The 16701-nt window shown below is 38.5% G+C and overlaps 1 protein-coding gene across 1 annotated transcript; it reads left to right on the top strand.

Moving 5' to 3' along the window:
- Window positions 1-227: 227 nt before the first annotated feature.
- LOC142367603 (transcriptional repressor scratch 1-like) lies at window positions 228-10296 on the top strand. The gene is made up of 2 exons (XM_075449608.1): window positions 228-1350; window positions 7639-10296. Exons 1-2 carry the CDS (start codon window positions 1227-1229, stop codon window positions 8412-8414), a joined length of 900 nt encoding a protein of 299 aa, XP_075305723.1. The 5' UTR covers window positions 228-1226; the 3' UTR covers window positions 8415-10296.
- Window positions 10297-16701: the final 6405 nt, after the last annotated feature.

Raw genomic sequence — 16701 nt, 5'->3', positions numbered from 1 at the left:
GGCACTTAAAACTATCTAATTAAAACCACCCCCGGCCATCGCCGCGCGCCGCCGCTGGTCCCACAAGACAAGATGCTGTTTTTTTCTCTTCTGATGAATAAAATTAAGCTCACTCTCCCCGCTACCCTCCCTCTACGGCTTTCTCTCGCGCCCTATAAAGCTGCAACAGCTGATCTCGTGCATTACAGAGAGCCGCAGCTCCACGCGCATTGTAAGAGAGACAAACAGAGAAGGAGGAGAGTAGGGCAGAGAGTGAAACGGAGAGTTAGCGACGGGAGGGATTCAATCTTCTGGTCTTCCAGCTGCAGTTTTATTTTTCAAGAGCAATATTTTTGAGGAGCCGCAACTATTTCGTTTGAGAGGCTGATGTTCTGTAAAGGTCTCGAGACGTTTCTTGGACTCAGTAGTTGTTTTTATGAACCCCGTTAACCCGGTTTCTCTGTAGCCGATCGCAGTCTCAACTCGCTGCTCAGTCTTTGTCACTTGTTTTGCAATCTTGCTTTTTGACAAGAATCTTGTTGACTCGCCTGCGTTGGGATTTTCAGTGTGTGTTGCTCACATCTGAGTCAGATTTAAACCATAAAACTGCTCGTTCCGCTTTGGTTTTGCCTCCGGAGCTGAGCGGACAGCGGCGGTCGAGAGGAGGAGAGTCTCGTGCAGAGAGTAGCTGTCCGGTGCTGAAACCACGAGGCTGCAAAGGAGCACATAAGTAACTCTTTGCTGGGAGCTGTCCAAGTGCTGAAGAGCATCAGGAATTAAGCAAACAAGACACGAGGGACATACGTTTCACTTTCCATCTTTAAAAAAATAATAATAATAATTTCACGGAAAAGCCATTAAGGACCTGATTTATATTTTCATTTTTCACCTTTTAGAGCCCCACAAGTCTTCCAGAGACGAGTTGACAGAGTTAAAACAGAGTATTTTTCAGCGTAAAGTCAAAGAATTACACGTTAAGATAGCCTGCATGTGACAAACCTCTGTAAAAGCCAGTATTAGATACACAAAAATACAGAAGCAAGTGAGGTTCTTTAAAAGCCATGCCTCCACATTTGAAGCTATTTGAAGGGAGGAAGCAAACGCACTTTTAGCAAAGAAGAGTAAATTATATGCTACAAATAGACGGATTTGCATCACTAGGTCTTGACTTAATTTAGACTTGGGTTAGAAAAGAAAAAGAGAGCACGTGCTAATTGTATGAGCATAGGAGCAGCAACTGTCCCATCATGCCTCGATCTTTCTTAGTGAAGAAAGTGAAACTGGACGATTTCTCTGCTGCTGAGCTGGAAAGATCCTACAGTCACAGCCGGAGAGAAGAGCTCAGTCTGAGATTCCATCATCACGACAAAGGTTAGTCACCAACACTCACACGCACTCGCACGACAACTATACATCACCCGATGTACATTTTTCATCCCGAGATTTAAAGCATTAGTCATGATTGTTTTAGGGGGAGGAGGAAAAGAGAATTACGGGGTCAAACTCAGGTGAAAACAAAAAAATATACCCATTTTAAGCTCAAGAATTCTGGTAATTAAAAATGCTCTATTCCTTTGAATCAGTGTTATGTGCAGAAATACATCATGGTGCTGGCAGGAGGTCAGAAAAACTTATATTTTCAGTATATTGAAAACCTCACATGTTGATTGGATATATGTGCAATGCAAAGATCAGAGATCAAGGCAGAATTGCATGTAAACAAAACAAGTTTTTGTTCATTCCAGGTTGTTGTGTACTCTTAAGTTTCAGTCTTCTTACTGTACCAGGATGGACTGCATATGTAGTCTAAGCCAAAGAAACTGCATTACTCTGTTAGCCCAGTTGAGCTGAGCATGAAAATATTTCTCCTCATGGAGGAGCAACAGGGAGCCACAGAGCTGGGATGTTTGCAGAAAGCCATGCTAAATATTTATGTAACTTGCACATATGACTGGGAATCTCCATTACTCTGTTGCCAGTTATGGTATTCAGATGAGTATTCTGTTCAGAACCCATGTCTCTACCAATATTTCAATAATGGTCTCTCAGCCATATTGACTGCTGATGGTTCCCACGCACTGTATAATCCCTGATGCTCAGGCTAAATACAATACCAAGTCAGTGAGTCTCAGTCAAATATTCATGGACATGTGTGGAAAAATGGAAAGTATTACAAGTACTGGGAGTTAAATTTATCTTTCTGTGTACTCTGGGCAGGGTATTTGATGAAAATATAACCATGGTTAAAGTTGAAACAGCATTACCTATTAACTTGGATACATAAAATAGATTGTCTTTAATCACAAACTTCGAACAGTGCTCTGCAAGAAATGTGCCTCATGTTGCCGTGGACTTTACATCATTCACTTACCAGGTAAACAACTATACAGTAGACACACATTTATTAGCTCATTTTTCCATGGTACACTTCTAATTTACGCTTGAATATTAATTAAAGGACTATTTGGGTCTTGAAAAGCATCTGGTTGTGATGCTGAGAAATGGTAATTATAGACATGAGCCCAGCTGCCCCAAAAAAGTCCAGACAAAAGAAAGAATAAGCAGAATGTTATCATGCATTGTCACGGGCTTAGACCATCTTGTGCTGGGGCCCCATGCTGATTTGTTACGCCACTGAACAGGCAGCTGTTTTCATAAAAATAAGGTCTGACAAATATCTGTCAAACATAGAATGATAAGCTCAGAACCCTCCAGATAGAGTAAAAACTCGATGATTAAAAATACGAGACTTCAATGCAATTAAAATGAGTAGCCAATTGTTTGCTAAACACTTTTGTTAGGCGATAATTTGCATGGTTTCTGTCAGGTCATCTCTGCCCTCTAGTGGACTAAAAAGAATGACTGCAGTTTAAAGAGCGAAAAAAATTCCCTGTTGCTGCACAAGGACCTGCATGTAATGGTGTTTGTGCAGCCAGGTGGTTTTCACATTGGGCCAAGGTCAAACGAAGATGAAAGGATCCGAGGCTTTCAGATGACAGGTGTGAGCAGAGCAGCATGCAGCTGCAGCAGCAGTACTGTGGCAAGCATGTAAAAGACAGAGGAAGCTATCCTCTGTTATAAATAAAACAAGAATCTGAGGGAAGCAACTGCAGCTTGTTGCACACACAAAAACACACACTCGCATTGCTGTGTTTCTGTCAATTCGGCACATTTCCCAGCCAGCCTGCACAGCTGAGTGCACAGCATCACACACATACAACCCCCCCCCCCCCCTCCCCCACACACACACACACCGAAACACCCACCCACACACACACACGCACACACACAGACACACACTCTAACACGTGCACACACACGCACAGGAAGCAGTCTGTGACCTACAAGTGTCCAAAACACGCAAGTGTACATCAGTCTCTGCTGGTTTGGATCAAAAATAAAATTGTAGCTTGCAGCTTTTTTCTTTTTCTCTCTTTCGTTTCCCCTCCACTTTTCTCTCTCTTTCTAACTCTCTGTATTTCAAAGACACATAAAAGAGGGATGACTTGGGTTTGAGTATTTAATCTTTAATAAGCATTTAGAACAGCTATCAGCTCTAATGCCGCTAAAGTACTTTGAAATGAATGCTGAGGTGACACAGTGAGATAGAGATGGAGACAGAGACAGCCAAACAGTCAGAGACTGAACACAGATGCAGAGACGGACAACAAAATAACATTCACATGTCTTTTTATAAAAATAGAAAAATAGGGAAAAGTAATGGAAAATAGTCTGATCGGAAACAGAAACAGCTCAAGTCTTCTTTGCAACTTATGATTTTGCAACCTAATACCAGGTGCAAGCTTGTTTTTATCTGCCAGTCAAAACAACAGTATTTTCAACAGTAAATTTAGAACAAATAGCAATAAATGTTCAACTTTATTCATATATATTTTTTCAAACCTTATATTTACCAGTGTTTGAGCCCTTAACAAATTCATTGTCAGCGGTGTCATAAGCCTGAACACATCTGCACAAGTCAAAATGTCCCATTACAGACGGGAATTATTTAGTGACAATTCCCTTTTTTTGGCACCGTCATCAGGCAAAAGTACAGCTGAGACGAGCTATGGTTAGAGTTGAGCCTGGCCGTTTAATTGGACCACCATCCTTGTCCCAGTACACATGCACAGGAGGGGCGGAGAGTTATCTAGTGAAGTATGTCCAACGCTGTCACCCTGACCTTGTTAGAAACCATTCAACTGTTCAAGACATTCTCTCTGTGTGGGATTGTACATGTAAGCCAAATTCACTGCACAGTCCTTGTTTTTAAGTTACTTAAATGCTGAGGTAAAAAAAAAATCAGGATTTTAGAGCAGAGCGACAGTCTGAAAATACTTTAAGTGACTACGAACTGACATGTAGTCTTAATGGGCTGATTCGCAATTTCTAGCGCATTTAGTCATCTGACAAAATAAAAATGAAAATATGTGAATGTGAGTAGCTTTTTTGGGGGGGATTTGGCTGTAATGATATACTAACATTCACTGTTTTTATGAAAGATACAAAAATATGGAACTTCGGAGCACATATACATCACATAGGCCCATTTTAGTCTAGTTGTGCATTTACATGCATAAGTCATCCAATCCCCCACTACATTATCTTGGTGTGTTGGTCCAGTTTGGGGAAGTACAATTTCATACAAATTGGTCAGGCTAACGTGCTTACATGAATTTGGATGTAAGATTTTGGTCTGACTAACACAATAACTTTTTTGTTTTTGTTTACTAGTGTCATGTAAACATGCTCATTGGGATGAAACTTGCAGAACAAATTTGTGTTCCCTAAAAGATGATTCCTTTCCAGCTCAAATAAATTAATTCTTCATTCTAGATGCCTTTATGTCAAACTGTCAGTCCAACAAATGAGAAGCTTTCTTTGATCACCATTTCTAGGACAAATGTCCACAAAAACTTGATTATAGATGCTGACTGCTCCATCAAACACTTACAAGCAGTACATGTTAAGATCTCTGAGACTGTACTGTACCTCAATTTGTGCAGCTCTAAGAAATTTGCCATCTTTACTCATTTAACCTCAACTTGAGGTAATAGTTAAAGGAAGCAGATGTACATATATATGGTTCATCTGCACCTTTTTAACTTTTCAGCAGTTGCCAGCTGCAGTTTGCAAGGTAAAGTCTGCCCCAGAGGAGCTGCTCAGGGATGACCAGTTCAGGACTGTAACTGCACCAGAAACTTCCAGTGTCATTATGGATCTGCACTAATTCTTAAAAAAAAAAAACTGATTCTGGTTAATATGGAAATAAATCAAATCTTGTTTCTGTAAAACAATAAATACAAAACACAAAAGGTTTGAGAGTGCAGTGATAGAATATTCATGCTTTTCTATTTTCCACTCCATGCCTTCCCATCTTCCTCTTCCATTTATTTTCTGTCTCTATTACTATGTCTTAATTAAATTCAAAATTCATAAATAAGCACGAGAACGGTGTGCAGCAGTGCCAAAACAGCTAACCACCATCACCACACTGAACATAACATCACTTTATCTCTGCTACATTTTTCTTTCTCTTGTTCTTTCTTTCTTTCTTTCTTTCTTTCTTTCTTTCTTTCTTTCTTTCTTTCTTTCTTTCTTTCTTTCTTTCTTTCTTTCTTTCTTTCTTTCTTTCTTTCTTTCTTTCTTCTTCCCTTTCTTTGTGACTCTCCTTTCTCTGCAACCTGTCTCATCTTCTCATCATATTATCGATCAACATCTGAGCTTTTCTCAGAACTGCATCCTGAAATTATATTACCAGCAATAGTATCTCCTGTACTGTCTGTGTCTTAATGCTCACAGAGTGCTAATTGAAATGGAGAGCTATTGATCGGTAGATCCACGGGAGTTGTGGCTATAGGTTATTAGCTACTAGTCTCTCCTCATGTCTGTTAGAGTTCAGCCTGTTGAGTAGAGGCCAATAATAGAAATAATGAAGCAGCTGAAATCAAAACTTGCCAGCAAAAAAATGATCAATTTTGTCAGGAGGTTGCAGGTTGTTGAGGAATTTGCAACTTACAGGCAAATGCAGGAACTGTTTAGCTCATAAGGGGAAGACTGTCAGTGCCAGTATGCCCACTGAGCACTAGGCCGCCCCCCGGCTGCTGTAATAGAGATGCTCTGTTCACATCAGCCTAAGTTTTGACAGCCCCGGGGTCTGACTTTGTGCAGTGGTAGACCTGTCAGGAAAGGTGCAGCTGATGAAGAGCAAGTGTGCTCAATGAACCCTCCTATGAAAAATAAAGATTTCCCACTGAGGGGAAAGTGTCTCCTTCTTGCTGCCAAAGACATAAAAGCATTTTACTATCACTATAAATACCACACTGTTTCCTTCTCCTTTTTCTGCTATATCACCTCATAAAAGTGGTGTGAAGGAAGGCAAAATATTGTCTTAAAGCACAATGCACATGCTGTTATTATGGTCCTTGATGGTTCATTTAATATTTGGTCACTTGACACCTTGCTGAGCTGTCATCGTAAATATTATCTGGACAAAAAAAATTTCTCTGGTGTTATAAAATTAACTTATCTTTGTTGTTACTAATATGTAAAATCATTTACATCCCACTTTGTCCTGAGGATAATCGGAACTTTTTCAAGATATTAGATCAATATTTTGTGGACAAGCTTGTAGCACTGCTTTCTCTGTCCAACTTTGGGTGTGATAGGATCATAACTCGTTTTTCTTCCACTCAATGCCGGTACAGCTTGTTTTGCAGCCTGCAGTCTGAAGGGCACAAAGGTGCTCAAAAGCTAATTCTCACAACCCCCAAAAAGCAATAAAGTTTGATACATTTCATGATCTAGAAGGCAGATGCAACATAAGTCCTAAAAAAGTATTATTCTAAGGGGTTTGCGGGCTCCATATAATGCTGAAATAGTGATGCTGAGAAAATGAGCAGCCTCAGGTTTTAGTTATACTCAACTGCAGTGTATTCTTCTTGTAGCACTCATCAATCATCTCAGCACAAAGTTTTTAATTTATAATAATCTTCCATTTCATAATCAACACGTTTACATGACACTGGGAAAATTAATTATTGTGTTATACCAACCTAAACCGTATTTATTAAATATGTGTGGACTTGCTAGCCTGACTGAAATCGTCCAAAACTGAGCTTCCCAGATAATGCAGCTGGGTGTCAAATCCCTCCTGCATGTATATGCACAACCCTAGACCCAAACAGGCCTTGTGCAAATAAGACTAAGCTAGTAACAACAAAGAATAACCACATAGAAAATAATAATAATAAAAAAGTGTAAATTAATACAGCCAAATTTCCAATAAAGCTGCTCTTATTCACATATTTTTCTGGTTCTTTTGTCCAACTGCTAAACATGTCACAGACTGTAACTGAATATCAGCCCACCAAGACTCCAAATGGACTTTTGGTCTTAAAGCATTTTCAAACTGTTGCATTGCCCTGATAAAATCCTGATTTTATAACCTTCTGACAAAATCATCATTCAAGTTACTTAAAAAAGCAGTCAATTCAGCTATACTTTACATTAAATGTTGTGAAAATTGTTTCACACTCATCACAACATTATGGCATTTGGACATACTTCAGACAAAACTCAATGCTTGATTAACTATAGTTCGACTTAACTGTGCGTGTTAACATACTAACTGACAGACTTCTTCTTTTGTCTCCTCAGGCTACGTCAGTGATTATCTGAGTCCAAATCCTTATGATGACGTGGTTGGAAGTGACTCATCAGTCATCTCTAAAGTACCCTCACCAAGCCCCTCGTCAATCATCTATAGCCACATTGACAATACCTATTCTACTATCCATGAGGATATCCATGGCGATTCGGATCAGCCGGACAGTCCGAGGTCTGAGGTCTCGTCATCAGCTGGTGAATACATCAATGGGGACACAGCTGTGAGCGAGGGATACACAGTGGATGCTTTTTTCATCATGGATGGGCGATCACGAAGGAAAGCCCCAGGAAACCCGAGAGGAGCTGCCCAGAGGCACTCCTGCAGCGAGTGCGGCAAAACCTACGCCACGTCTTCAAACCTGAGCCGGCACAAGCAGACGCACAGGAGCATAGATAGCAAGATGGCCAAGAAGTGCCCCACCTGTGGGAAAGTTTACGTCTCCATGCCCGCCATGGCTATGCACCTGCTCACCCACGACCTCAAGCACAAGTGTGACGTGTGTGGCAAAGCGTTCAGCCGGCCGTGGCTGCTGCAGGGCCACATGCGCTCACACACAGGCGAGAAACCATTCGGGTGTGCGCACTGTGGGAAAGCCTTTGCTGACCGGTCAAACCTGCGTGCCCACATGCAGACACACTCAGCCTTCAAGCACTACAAGTGTAAACGGTGTAACAAGACCTTTGCACTCAAGAGTTACCTGAACAAGCACTACGAGTCGGCGTGTTTTAAGGGGGCTTTGTCCCCGCTGAGCTCACTAAGTGAATGATGGATTCATGAACCATAACTGGGGTTTATTTACTTTATTTACATCAGAATCTTTTCTGCTTTACCCCAAAAGAAATACTTGAGTGCTACAATGGAGGACTGAGGCATATGACAAAAATAGAGTGAAGACATGTCTGTTTTTCTTTTCAAGAACCCTCCAAACTATCTGTTATTTTTTTCTCTCCTCATCTGGGAGTCAAATGAAAAGTTTTAAATGCCTGATTTAGATTGTCACCTGCTTCGATTAAGATTTGTCCCCTTGAGGCTCTGTGAAGATAAATAAAGCACAGCACATCTAGCTCACCATCTATTTATGTCCATATTTATCCTCATCAGATTTTTCAGCCTATGAGGAAATGACACAAAAGCACAATTGCTCCTCCATCTCTGTCTTTCTGTGACAGGCACCTCACAGAGTCGAAAGCATGAATCATATCATCAGTTTTTGTGCGAAGACATCCAACAAACTTTAATATGTTTTTTGCTTTTAATAATTTGAGGATGCATCTGGTGTCCTGCTTTTAGTGAATAGGGCCCTGTGCTGAACTTATGAGGAGATTAAAAAGTATCACAACAAAGAAAGCACACGTTATCTTCTGCAAGTAAACAAGATACTTGTAAAGATTTTCCTTTACACTAACCAACACTTACAATATCCTTGTCTATATACATTGCTATTGACATAACCACGAAGAACTGTGAAAAATAAGACGAACAAAAATGCCATAAAGTGGTAGCACAGGTATGTGAGTACACATATGTAGGGAAAGTTATGTATTCATAAAACTCTGGACATTTTTTTTACTTCAAGCACAAATGCCAATGTTACATTTGTGCTTTTTTGATTGCAAACAGTGGGAAGCGGAAAAGATTAAGGAGACAAACTGGGCTTCCAGTTCAGAATCAGATGGTTAAATAAACACACTGAAAACACCCACCAGGGTATTCCTTAACAGTATTTTCTTATTTCCCAAATCTAATGTTTGGTTTCTATTTGCTTATTTATGTCTGATGGGGATTTAGACATTGAAAATGTCCTTATTGTCCTCAAAAGGTTAAACCTTTTCCAGTGTTGTATGGTCATTAAGTAGCCAATGAGCAACTTAGTTTTCAACTTTGAGGTTTTCTTATGTGTCTATTTATTGGCGAATTTATTTATTGATTGATCTGTTTTTATGTTTTTGCATTATTTTGCACTTTATCATAATTTTCTGCCTTTGTTACAAATATGCCAAAGCATTTGACACTTTCTAAATACTGAGTACGTTTTTACTTTTGTCTGCCACTTTAATTATAAAAAACTTGCATGCAAAAATAACAATAGCCTAAATGATGGAATCTATGCCAACTTTTGGGGATATTTTGCCAAACCTCTTATGTGACTGGCAAACTGAAGCAAATTTCTGTCTCGGGCAATATTTCATTTACATCTGACAGAGCAATAATGCATGATGTTTTAGAAGAAGAGTCATAACTGCTTGTAACACCTTGATTTTTTTCAACTACTGCTATTCTATGTAGTTGTGATAAATGAAATTTCAGGGAATTAGCAAATGGAGTTAGTGTTGAATGATGGAGGGTTGGGTTTGGAGCTCTAAATTTACAGGAATTTACACAGTTGTGATTCCTTGAGGCTTTTTCTGTGACTTTTGTGATTGGGAACTGTTTGATCAGTTGTAGAAAGATTGAAGCAGAGACTGCAGAGTCAGTTTTCTGATTTTTACCCTCTGCAGCTTTTGTATTTCATATTATCTTTAAAAAATTGCCTGCTCTTTGCAATTATATATTGGCAGCATTAGATTATTGACAATTATGTTTGTACAAGCTATTAGGAGTTGCTGAGGCTTCCAGGGATTCACAAAGAGGGTTCAACTTCTTTAGACAGAGGGCTCTGGGTTGGGTTGGGAAGGGACTTTTTGTACATGGTTTATGCACTGCCTGCCTCGTATTATTATTCTAAAATATTGTAGAAAGTAGAAGGTAGATCTCTGGTGCTGAAACATGGATGGAAACAAAAATCCAGAATGTGAACAGATACAAGTTTGGTTCTTTTCTGCTAAGGTTGCATATTTTCATTGTGAAACACACAACTTAACAATAGCTGAGGTGCTAAACTGAGGTCTGTTTGACCCTCAGGAATCAGAACAGATCCATGCTCACTCCTTGGGAGAAGTTTCGTCACTGAGTTGGTTAGCATTGCTGAGCTCTGTTTATAGCTTGATTCAATCTAAAAATCGCTTTTGCTCCAGGGGTTTACATAAGACATTAATTCACAAACTCTATGTGAGAATTCTAAACCCACCAAAAAGCAGAGTTTCGGGCTGTTTTTGTTCTTGTTTTTTTCCCCCCTTTTATCATCTCCGGCGGTTGCGAGTTTGCTGAGGTGATTCCCAAAACAATTATAAGGATTTTGGAGAAAAAAGAGGCTTGGTCGATATTTCAGCACCAGAGAGCATTGCTGAACACTTAGATTCTATTATGAACTACTGTAGCCTACTATAGCCACAAGCTAGTTGAACTATTCTTATATAAAAGCACTTCCTGTTACGAATTATATCCAACAACATTTTTTCAAACATAGTAGCACAATGAAAGAGTTTAGATTCAGGTAGAAAATGCCTTGTATGTAGAAATAACAACCTCTTTCTCATTTTTCTATCATGATGAATAAAAGGTAAAAACAACAAAGATGCTGACATAACACCTGCTGTGTTGTCCTTAAATAACACAAGAAATATATTCAAAAGAATCACACCTCCAATATACAGAATGCTGTGCCATTTTTGAACGTATTTGTGAAAGCATCTACACCACACCTTTTTTTAGAGCAAATGAAAACGCGACTATTTTGCGGCAAGAGGCCTTGTAAATAAGAACTGATGTGACTTTGGAGTCTGATAATTTCTACAGATCTGTACAGAGTGATGGTGACGATGATTATTTTTTCCGGATCTTCCTGCTTTGTTTTGAGTTCTTCCTCTGAGGTTTTTGGGACCTCCAGTGGCCGGTTTGAAACAATGTAAAGCACAAAGACAACACTGGGCATTTTGTTTCACTTCCTAAATAAAAGCTACTTTTAAAAAATGTCACGTGTTGAGTTTTTTCCTGCTTTAAATGAACACTTAATCACAGAATGAAAATGCTGCCACGGGGCTGGGTCAAGCTTTGAAAACCACTGGATCGTTCTTACTGTATCTCCAGCATCTGTTTGATGTAGAGCCTTCTTACATGAAGATAAAGACCCACATATTTCAAAGGCCTAAGTTTATCCAAGTGGCTTCCTGTAGTTTCAAAGCTTAAGCTGAGATGAGAGGTTATTCCATCAGACTAACCAAAGCTCCTCCAAAGCCATAAAAGACAAACAGCTGTTCCCATAGGCTGAAATGTACTGATTGAGAGGAGCATACTGGGTTTTGTATGTAAATGCTGTGCAGTGACCTTTTTTATAAAACATTCATCCAAGATAACTCGCCTGCAGTAGAAAAAAAATAAAAAAGTATTGTTTACTAATTTTTCTCTATGATTGTACCCCCTGGCAAATTTGCAGAGGTCAAACTCTCTGCTCTCTGTGTGTGTGTGTGTGTGTTTATTTACACTAGTTTCCAGTCATGAACAGGGAGGCTGATGTCAACGCAAACAGACAACAGAGTGACATGTGTATGCATGTATAAAAGGTACTTTATGTGCATATCTGCATATTTTGTCTTTTTAAAGAAGACATTTAATTTGCTTCGCACCATTAAACAGGGGCATAAAGGCCACCATACAAGAGGCAACAGGTTATTACAAGGATGTAGTAAACATGAAATATTCTATGTTTTTGGTAACACAAAACCTTAGTATTAAAGCTTTCTGTGATCTCTGTAATAAAAAGATACAAGTGGATAAAATAGTAGAATTTATATGGCAATTATAGTTGTTACATAAAACCATAGACTGTATTAAGCATGTTCATGTGAATTGCAAGTGTTTTTTTTTAATGAGATCATTTGAAAGGAAAGAAGGTGGTACCTGTCGAGCAAAGAGTGGTTTGTGTTTTAAAATCTCTGAAAACCCATTTTTTAGTATGGTGGTTGTAAATCCCTGTTAAACTGAGTAATCTCAATGAACAGTTGTTTGCATGTGAACTGCAGAATCTGCAGGCAGGGATAAGATTTCGGATCTGTGTTTGCAGCCTGAATAATGTTGCTCAGTCATACTTGAATGAGCTGCAGTTGCTTGCAGGTGTGCAGTCCACATGGAAGGCAAAAGAGGTGGATAACACGCGCTAACACAGCAGCTCACAATCAGGGGCAGCTGCTTGGTAAAGATCCAACAGTTATTGTGTTGAGTCGATGTTTTGTCTTAAATAAGCCTCAATGCAAGCAGCTATGTAAGGGTTTAGTAATGTATAGCGGTACATGGAGCTAAATGCTAACAACCAACCCACCTAATGAGCTGTCTGATTAACAGTGTTACTAATACACTCACAGGAACAATGTTGATAGGACATTACTACTTCCCAGAATTGGGTAGCTGTAATGCTCATCATATATCTTAGCATGCTAGATGCTAATTAGGAGTGAAATTCAGTTGCATTTAGTCAGATATAAGCCACTAAATCCCATATCTATAATGGACCATACTGACTTTAACCCAGCCAAGCCTCGTTAATCTTTAGCTTCAGACTAAATTTAGCATGACCAACCATCACATGCCCTTACTGAATTCCAATGATCTCCATATCAGCGTAGCTTGGGCCACTATTGGCCACAAAACATCACTTAGACACTGTCTGGCTAAAATCTGCTGGTATTTATATCAAAAGATAAATGACCTTCTTTTAAAAGGTGATTGATTTTCTCCTATTACTGCTGAAGGTATTGATTTTTTATGTGCTGCCTTTGTTCTCTAATGATACTAATTCTAGTATTCACTGGACCTGAAAAAGGCTTTCTAGCTATTATAGCTACTATCAATATGTGTGTGTTACACAGGCATGTATGAAAACAAGCTTTATTTTACTTTACACACTACACAGCAGTCTGAACTGGTATATCCCTTCTGCAACGGTCGGAGAATCACAGTTGATCAAAGAGGTGATACAGTACATGGAGGACATGAACAGTATTGCATAAAGTGCATAAACAGAACTCGGCTTTTGATGATCTCTTTGAACTTCCTTGAACATTTCTGAAAGGAAGTTTTCATCATCTCTCCATCATCAGCACAAATTTCTTGAAACAAAAAAGGGGCTTTTAATGATTTCTTTGAAGTTACCCGTTATTTCTGGGATAGAAATATTGCACAGCAAGAGCAAATCTTTAAAATGATTTGGTGTAAAGATTTATTGCTATTTTTTTTCTTAATTCAAGAAGAAACTGGAATAAAAATCCCACTGTACATGTTTAAAAAATATGGCAGCCAGGAGTGGCCATACCTGCAATTATTTACTTTGATACCAATATCTCAGGATAACGAGTTGAAATTCTGTTATCTCTTGCTAACACAGCAGTCTTTTCCAAGATAACAAATTGATTCATCTAATTTTCATAAGAAATAGGCCTGTAGTTTTCTCGAGATCATGACATGTTATCATAACAAAAATGCAGTTTGATTTCTTGAGGTCACAAGATGATTCTGTTGAGCTTGAAAATGTGGTTCCTGTGTTAATACCCTTTTTCATCGTTCATCATTGCAGTCATGACACTTGAGAAGAAGCTTTAACATTGAGTCAAGTTATGCATGTTAAATTCTGTGTAGTGTAATGAGTTCAGCAAATGTCTGAGCATAGATAAGAGTTTAGCCCACTCTGCGTCAGCCACTTGCTGACCTTCATGTTTGCGATGCCAAGAAAATGAACTTTACAAGGCTGTGCTAAAAAACATGTAATATTTGTTATCTCGAGATGACAACATAAATTGTTTCATTATCACAAGAAAACAGTCCTCGTTATCTTGAGATAATGATGTAAATAACTCATGATCTAGAGATAACAACATTAAAATTTGTCATTAAACATGGCAGCTCTTGATTTCTATCAAACTGTAAATAGTCGTGGCACCATGCTGCTGGTTGGTTGGTAAGCAGTGAACAAGCTCAAAGTTTACAAAATCTTAAATTAATTAGTTCAAGTTAATACTTCACCATTTGAAATTATGGACAAAGTTCATAGTCCTAACAATTTCTCACTTTTTTATTACATAGTGCTATGAAATACTGGATCGCAGACAACCCGGCTATATGAGCAGATGAATGTGCATCTCTGCATTTATCTATCGAATTACCTGCATAAAATTTAACTGTGATTTTAAAGAAAAAGCCTTTAGTGCATGGCCTGATTTATCTAATCAAGTTTAACAGAGAGCATTTGAGCTCTGCCAGTCATTTTTGCAGGTTCAAATACAACAACTTTGCCCTCAGAAGTTACATGCATACTGTAATACCACATGTAGTGTAATTACTTTTCACAGACATTTTTCTTTTGTCAACATTGAAGTGCTCTCAATTATCAGAAACTGCAGAGTTCAAATCAGTTTATATACTGTATATCATACATCAATAATACATCAATTAAATTAAGATCTATTTAAAACCATAATGGCCAGTGCCAGTGACTAACGTTTCAGCTGCACAATTAACCTCACACTTAGGTGTGTGGTTTGCTGAACTGCTGCATTGTGGTTACATGTTTGTTTATTTACCCCAATAACCTTTCTGTTGTGGTGCAGCAGCTGTTAGGACAATCATTTTTTAACATGGGGATGGCCCTCATAATGACCATAAAGACAGAGTTTTGTGTGAAGAGTGAAGGTATGAAATTTACACAGCTGTAACTTGACAACAGTTACCTTTAGAAAGACATTCAGTGTCAGACTTCAATAAAGCATGTAAACACAGGGACAGTATATTTTTCAGCATTTTCCAACATGCCAGATTACTAATTTTTTTTTTAACATTAAAGTTTTTATTTAATTATGCATACACACCTAAACAAAACATTCAAACTAGAAAACAAACACTGACACCAACATCAACAGACAGTATATTATAGCCCTGTACACAAAGACCTCCTGCACATAGACTCTTCTTTTGTTTTTTTTTTACATTTTACATTTTGCATTGATCAGAACCATATCTACAAATTTTCATTTTCCATAACTACAAAAAAATACGTTCCCAGGCCCTCCTAACATGTTCCTCTTCATTGTTAACTCTAGCCAACATGCGTTCATATTATGCAACTTCTGACATCATTTCCATCCACTTTTTAACATCTGGGGCGACTGTACTCTTCCATACTCTGAGGATTGTTCGGGCAGCTGTGACCATTCCAACTTTTAAAATCTCTCTTTCATATTTAGATATATTTAGGATTCCTGTTTGGTCCCCTAACAAACACAGTTTTGATGATACAGGTACTGATACCCATCCATTTACTCACATGGTTCAATACTTTCTCCCAAAACGGGTACACTAGTTTACATCCCCAAATCACATGTAAAAAAGTCCCTACCTCACTCTGACATTTCCAACATAAATTATTTCCTATTAAGCCCATTCGATGTAGCTTTGAAGGAGTAAAATAAAATCTATGAATTATCTTATACTGAATAAATTTCCCCTTAGCCTCTCTCATGTGTTTCCATGTATTTGATAAGATATTCAACCAGTCTGCCTCACTTAAATCACACCCTAGGTCTTTCTGCCAAACAATCCTCAGATTTTTACATATATCTTTTCGTAAACCATTAAATGTTTTGTAGAATATGGCTTCTCTGTGTGCTATACTGGGTAGGTCCAAAACTTCCATCAGTGTATACTTATTATGACTAAATTTACCCTTTGTGATACAGTCTCTTATTTGCAAATACTTTAAAAAATTACCTTTATATTCCAGATTATATTTTTGCATCATATCAGAAAACGATATTAATACTCCATCCACACACAGGTCGCTCAGTTTGCGTATCCCTCTTACAAGCCATTGATTCCAATAAATGGGTTTCTTCCCAATACGGATGGCTGTATTATGCCATAGAGCGGCATAAGGTTGTCTCAAGTGGGAAATACTATACATCTTGTGTGTGTGTAAACTGCTTTAGAATAAGACAACACTGGGTTTGAAAAATAATTACGTCCAGGAATTGTTACACCGTGTGAAAAGACATCCAGAGGTTCAAACGGACTAGTTAGTTCCCTTTCAATTTTGATCCAGATTACTATTTTGAGGCACTGTAACGTAAATACATGAATATCAGTTAAGAATGCTTCTGTTTTACGTTGACAGACAACATAAACAGGTTGCA

Source organism: Odontesthes bonariensis, chromosome 18 (assembly GCF_027942865.1).
Source record: "Odontesthes bonariensis isolate fOdoBon6 chromosome 18, fOdoBon6.hap1, whole genome shotgun sequence".
Lineage (NCBI taxonomy): Eukaryota > Metazoa > Chordata > Actinopteri > Atheriniformes > Atherinopsidae > Odontesthes > Odontesthes bonariensis.
The sequence above is the reverse complement of the archived record's forward strand: the minus strand, read 5'-3'. Positions and strand labels throughout refer to the sequence as shown.

Excerpts from the sequence above, each read along its gene's own strand:
- LOC142367603 (XM_075449608.1), top strand. The coding sequence starts at position 1,227 with ATGCCTCGATCTTTCTTAGTGAAGAAAGTGAAACTGGACGATTTCTCT. Across the intron at positions 1,351-7,638 it reads ATTCCATCATCACGACAAAG|GCTACGTCAGTGATTATCTG; the intron begins GTTAGTCACCAA and ends TTGTCTCCTCAG.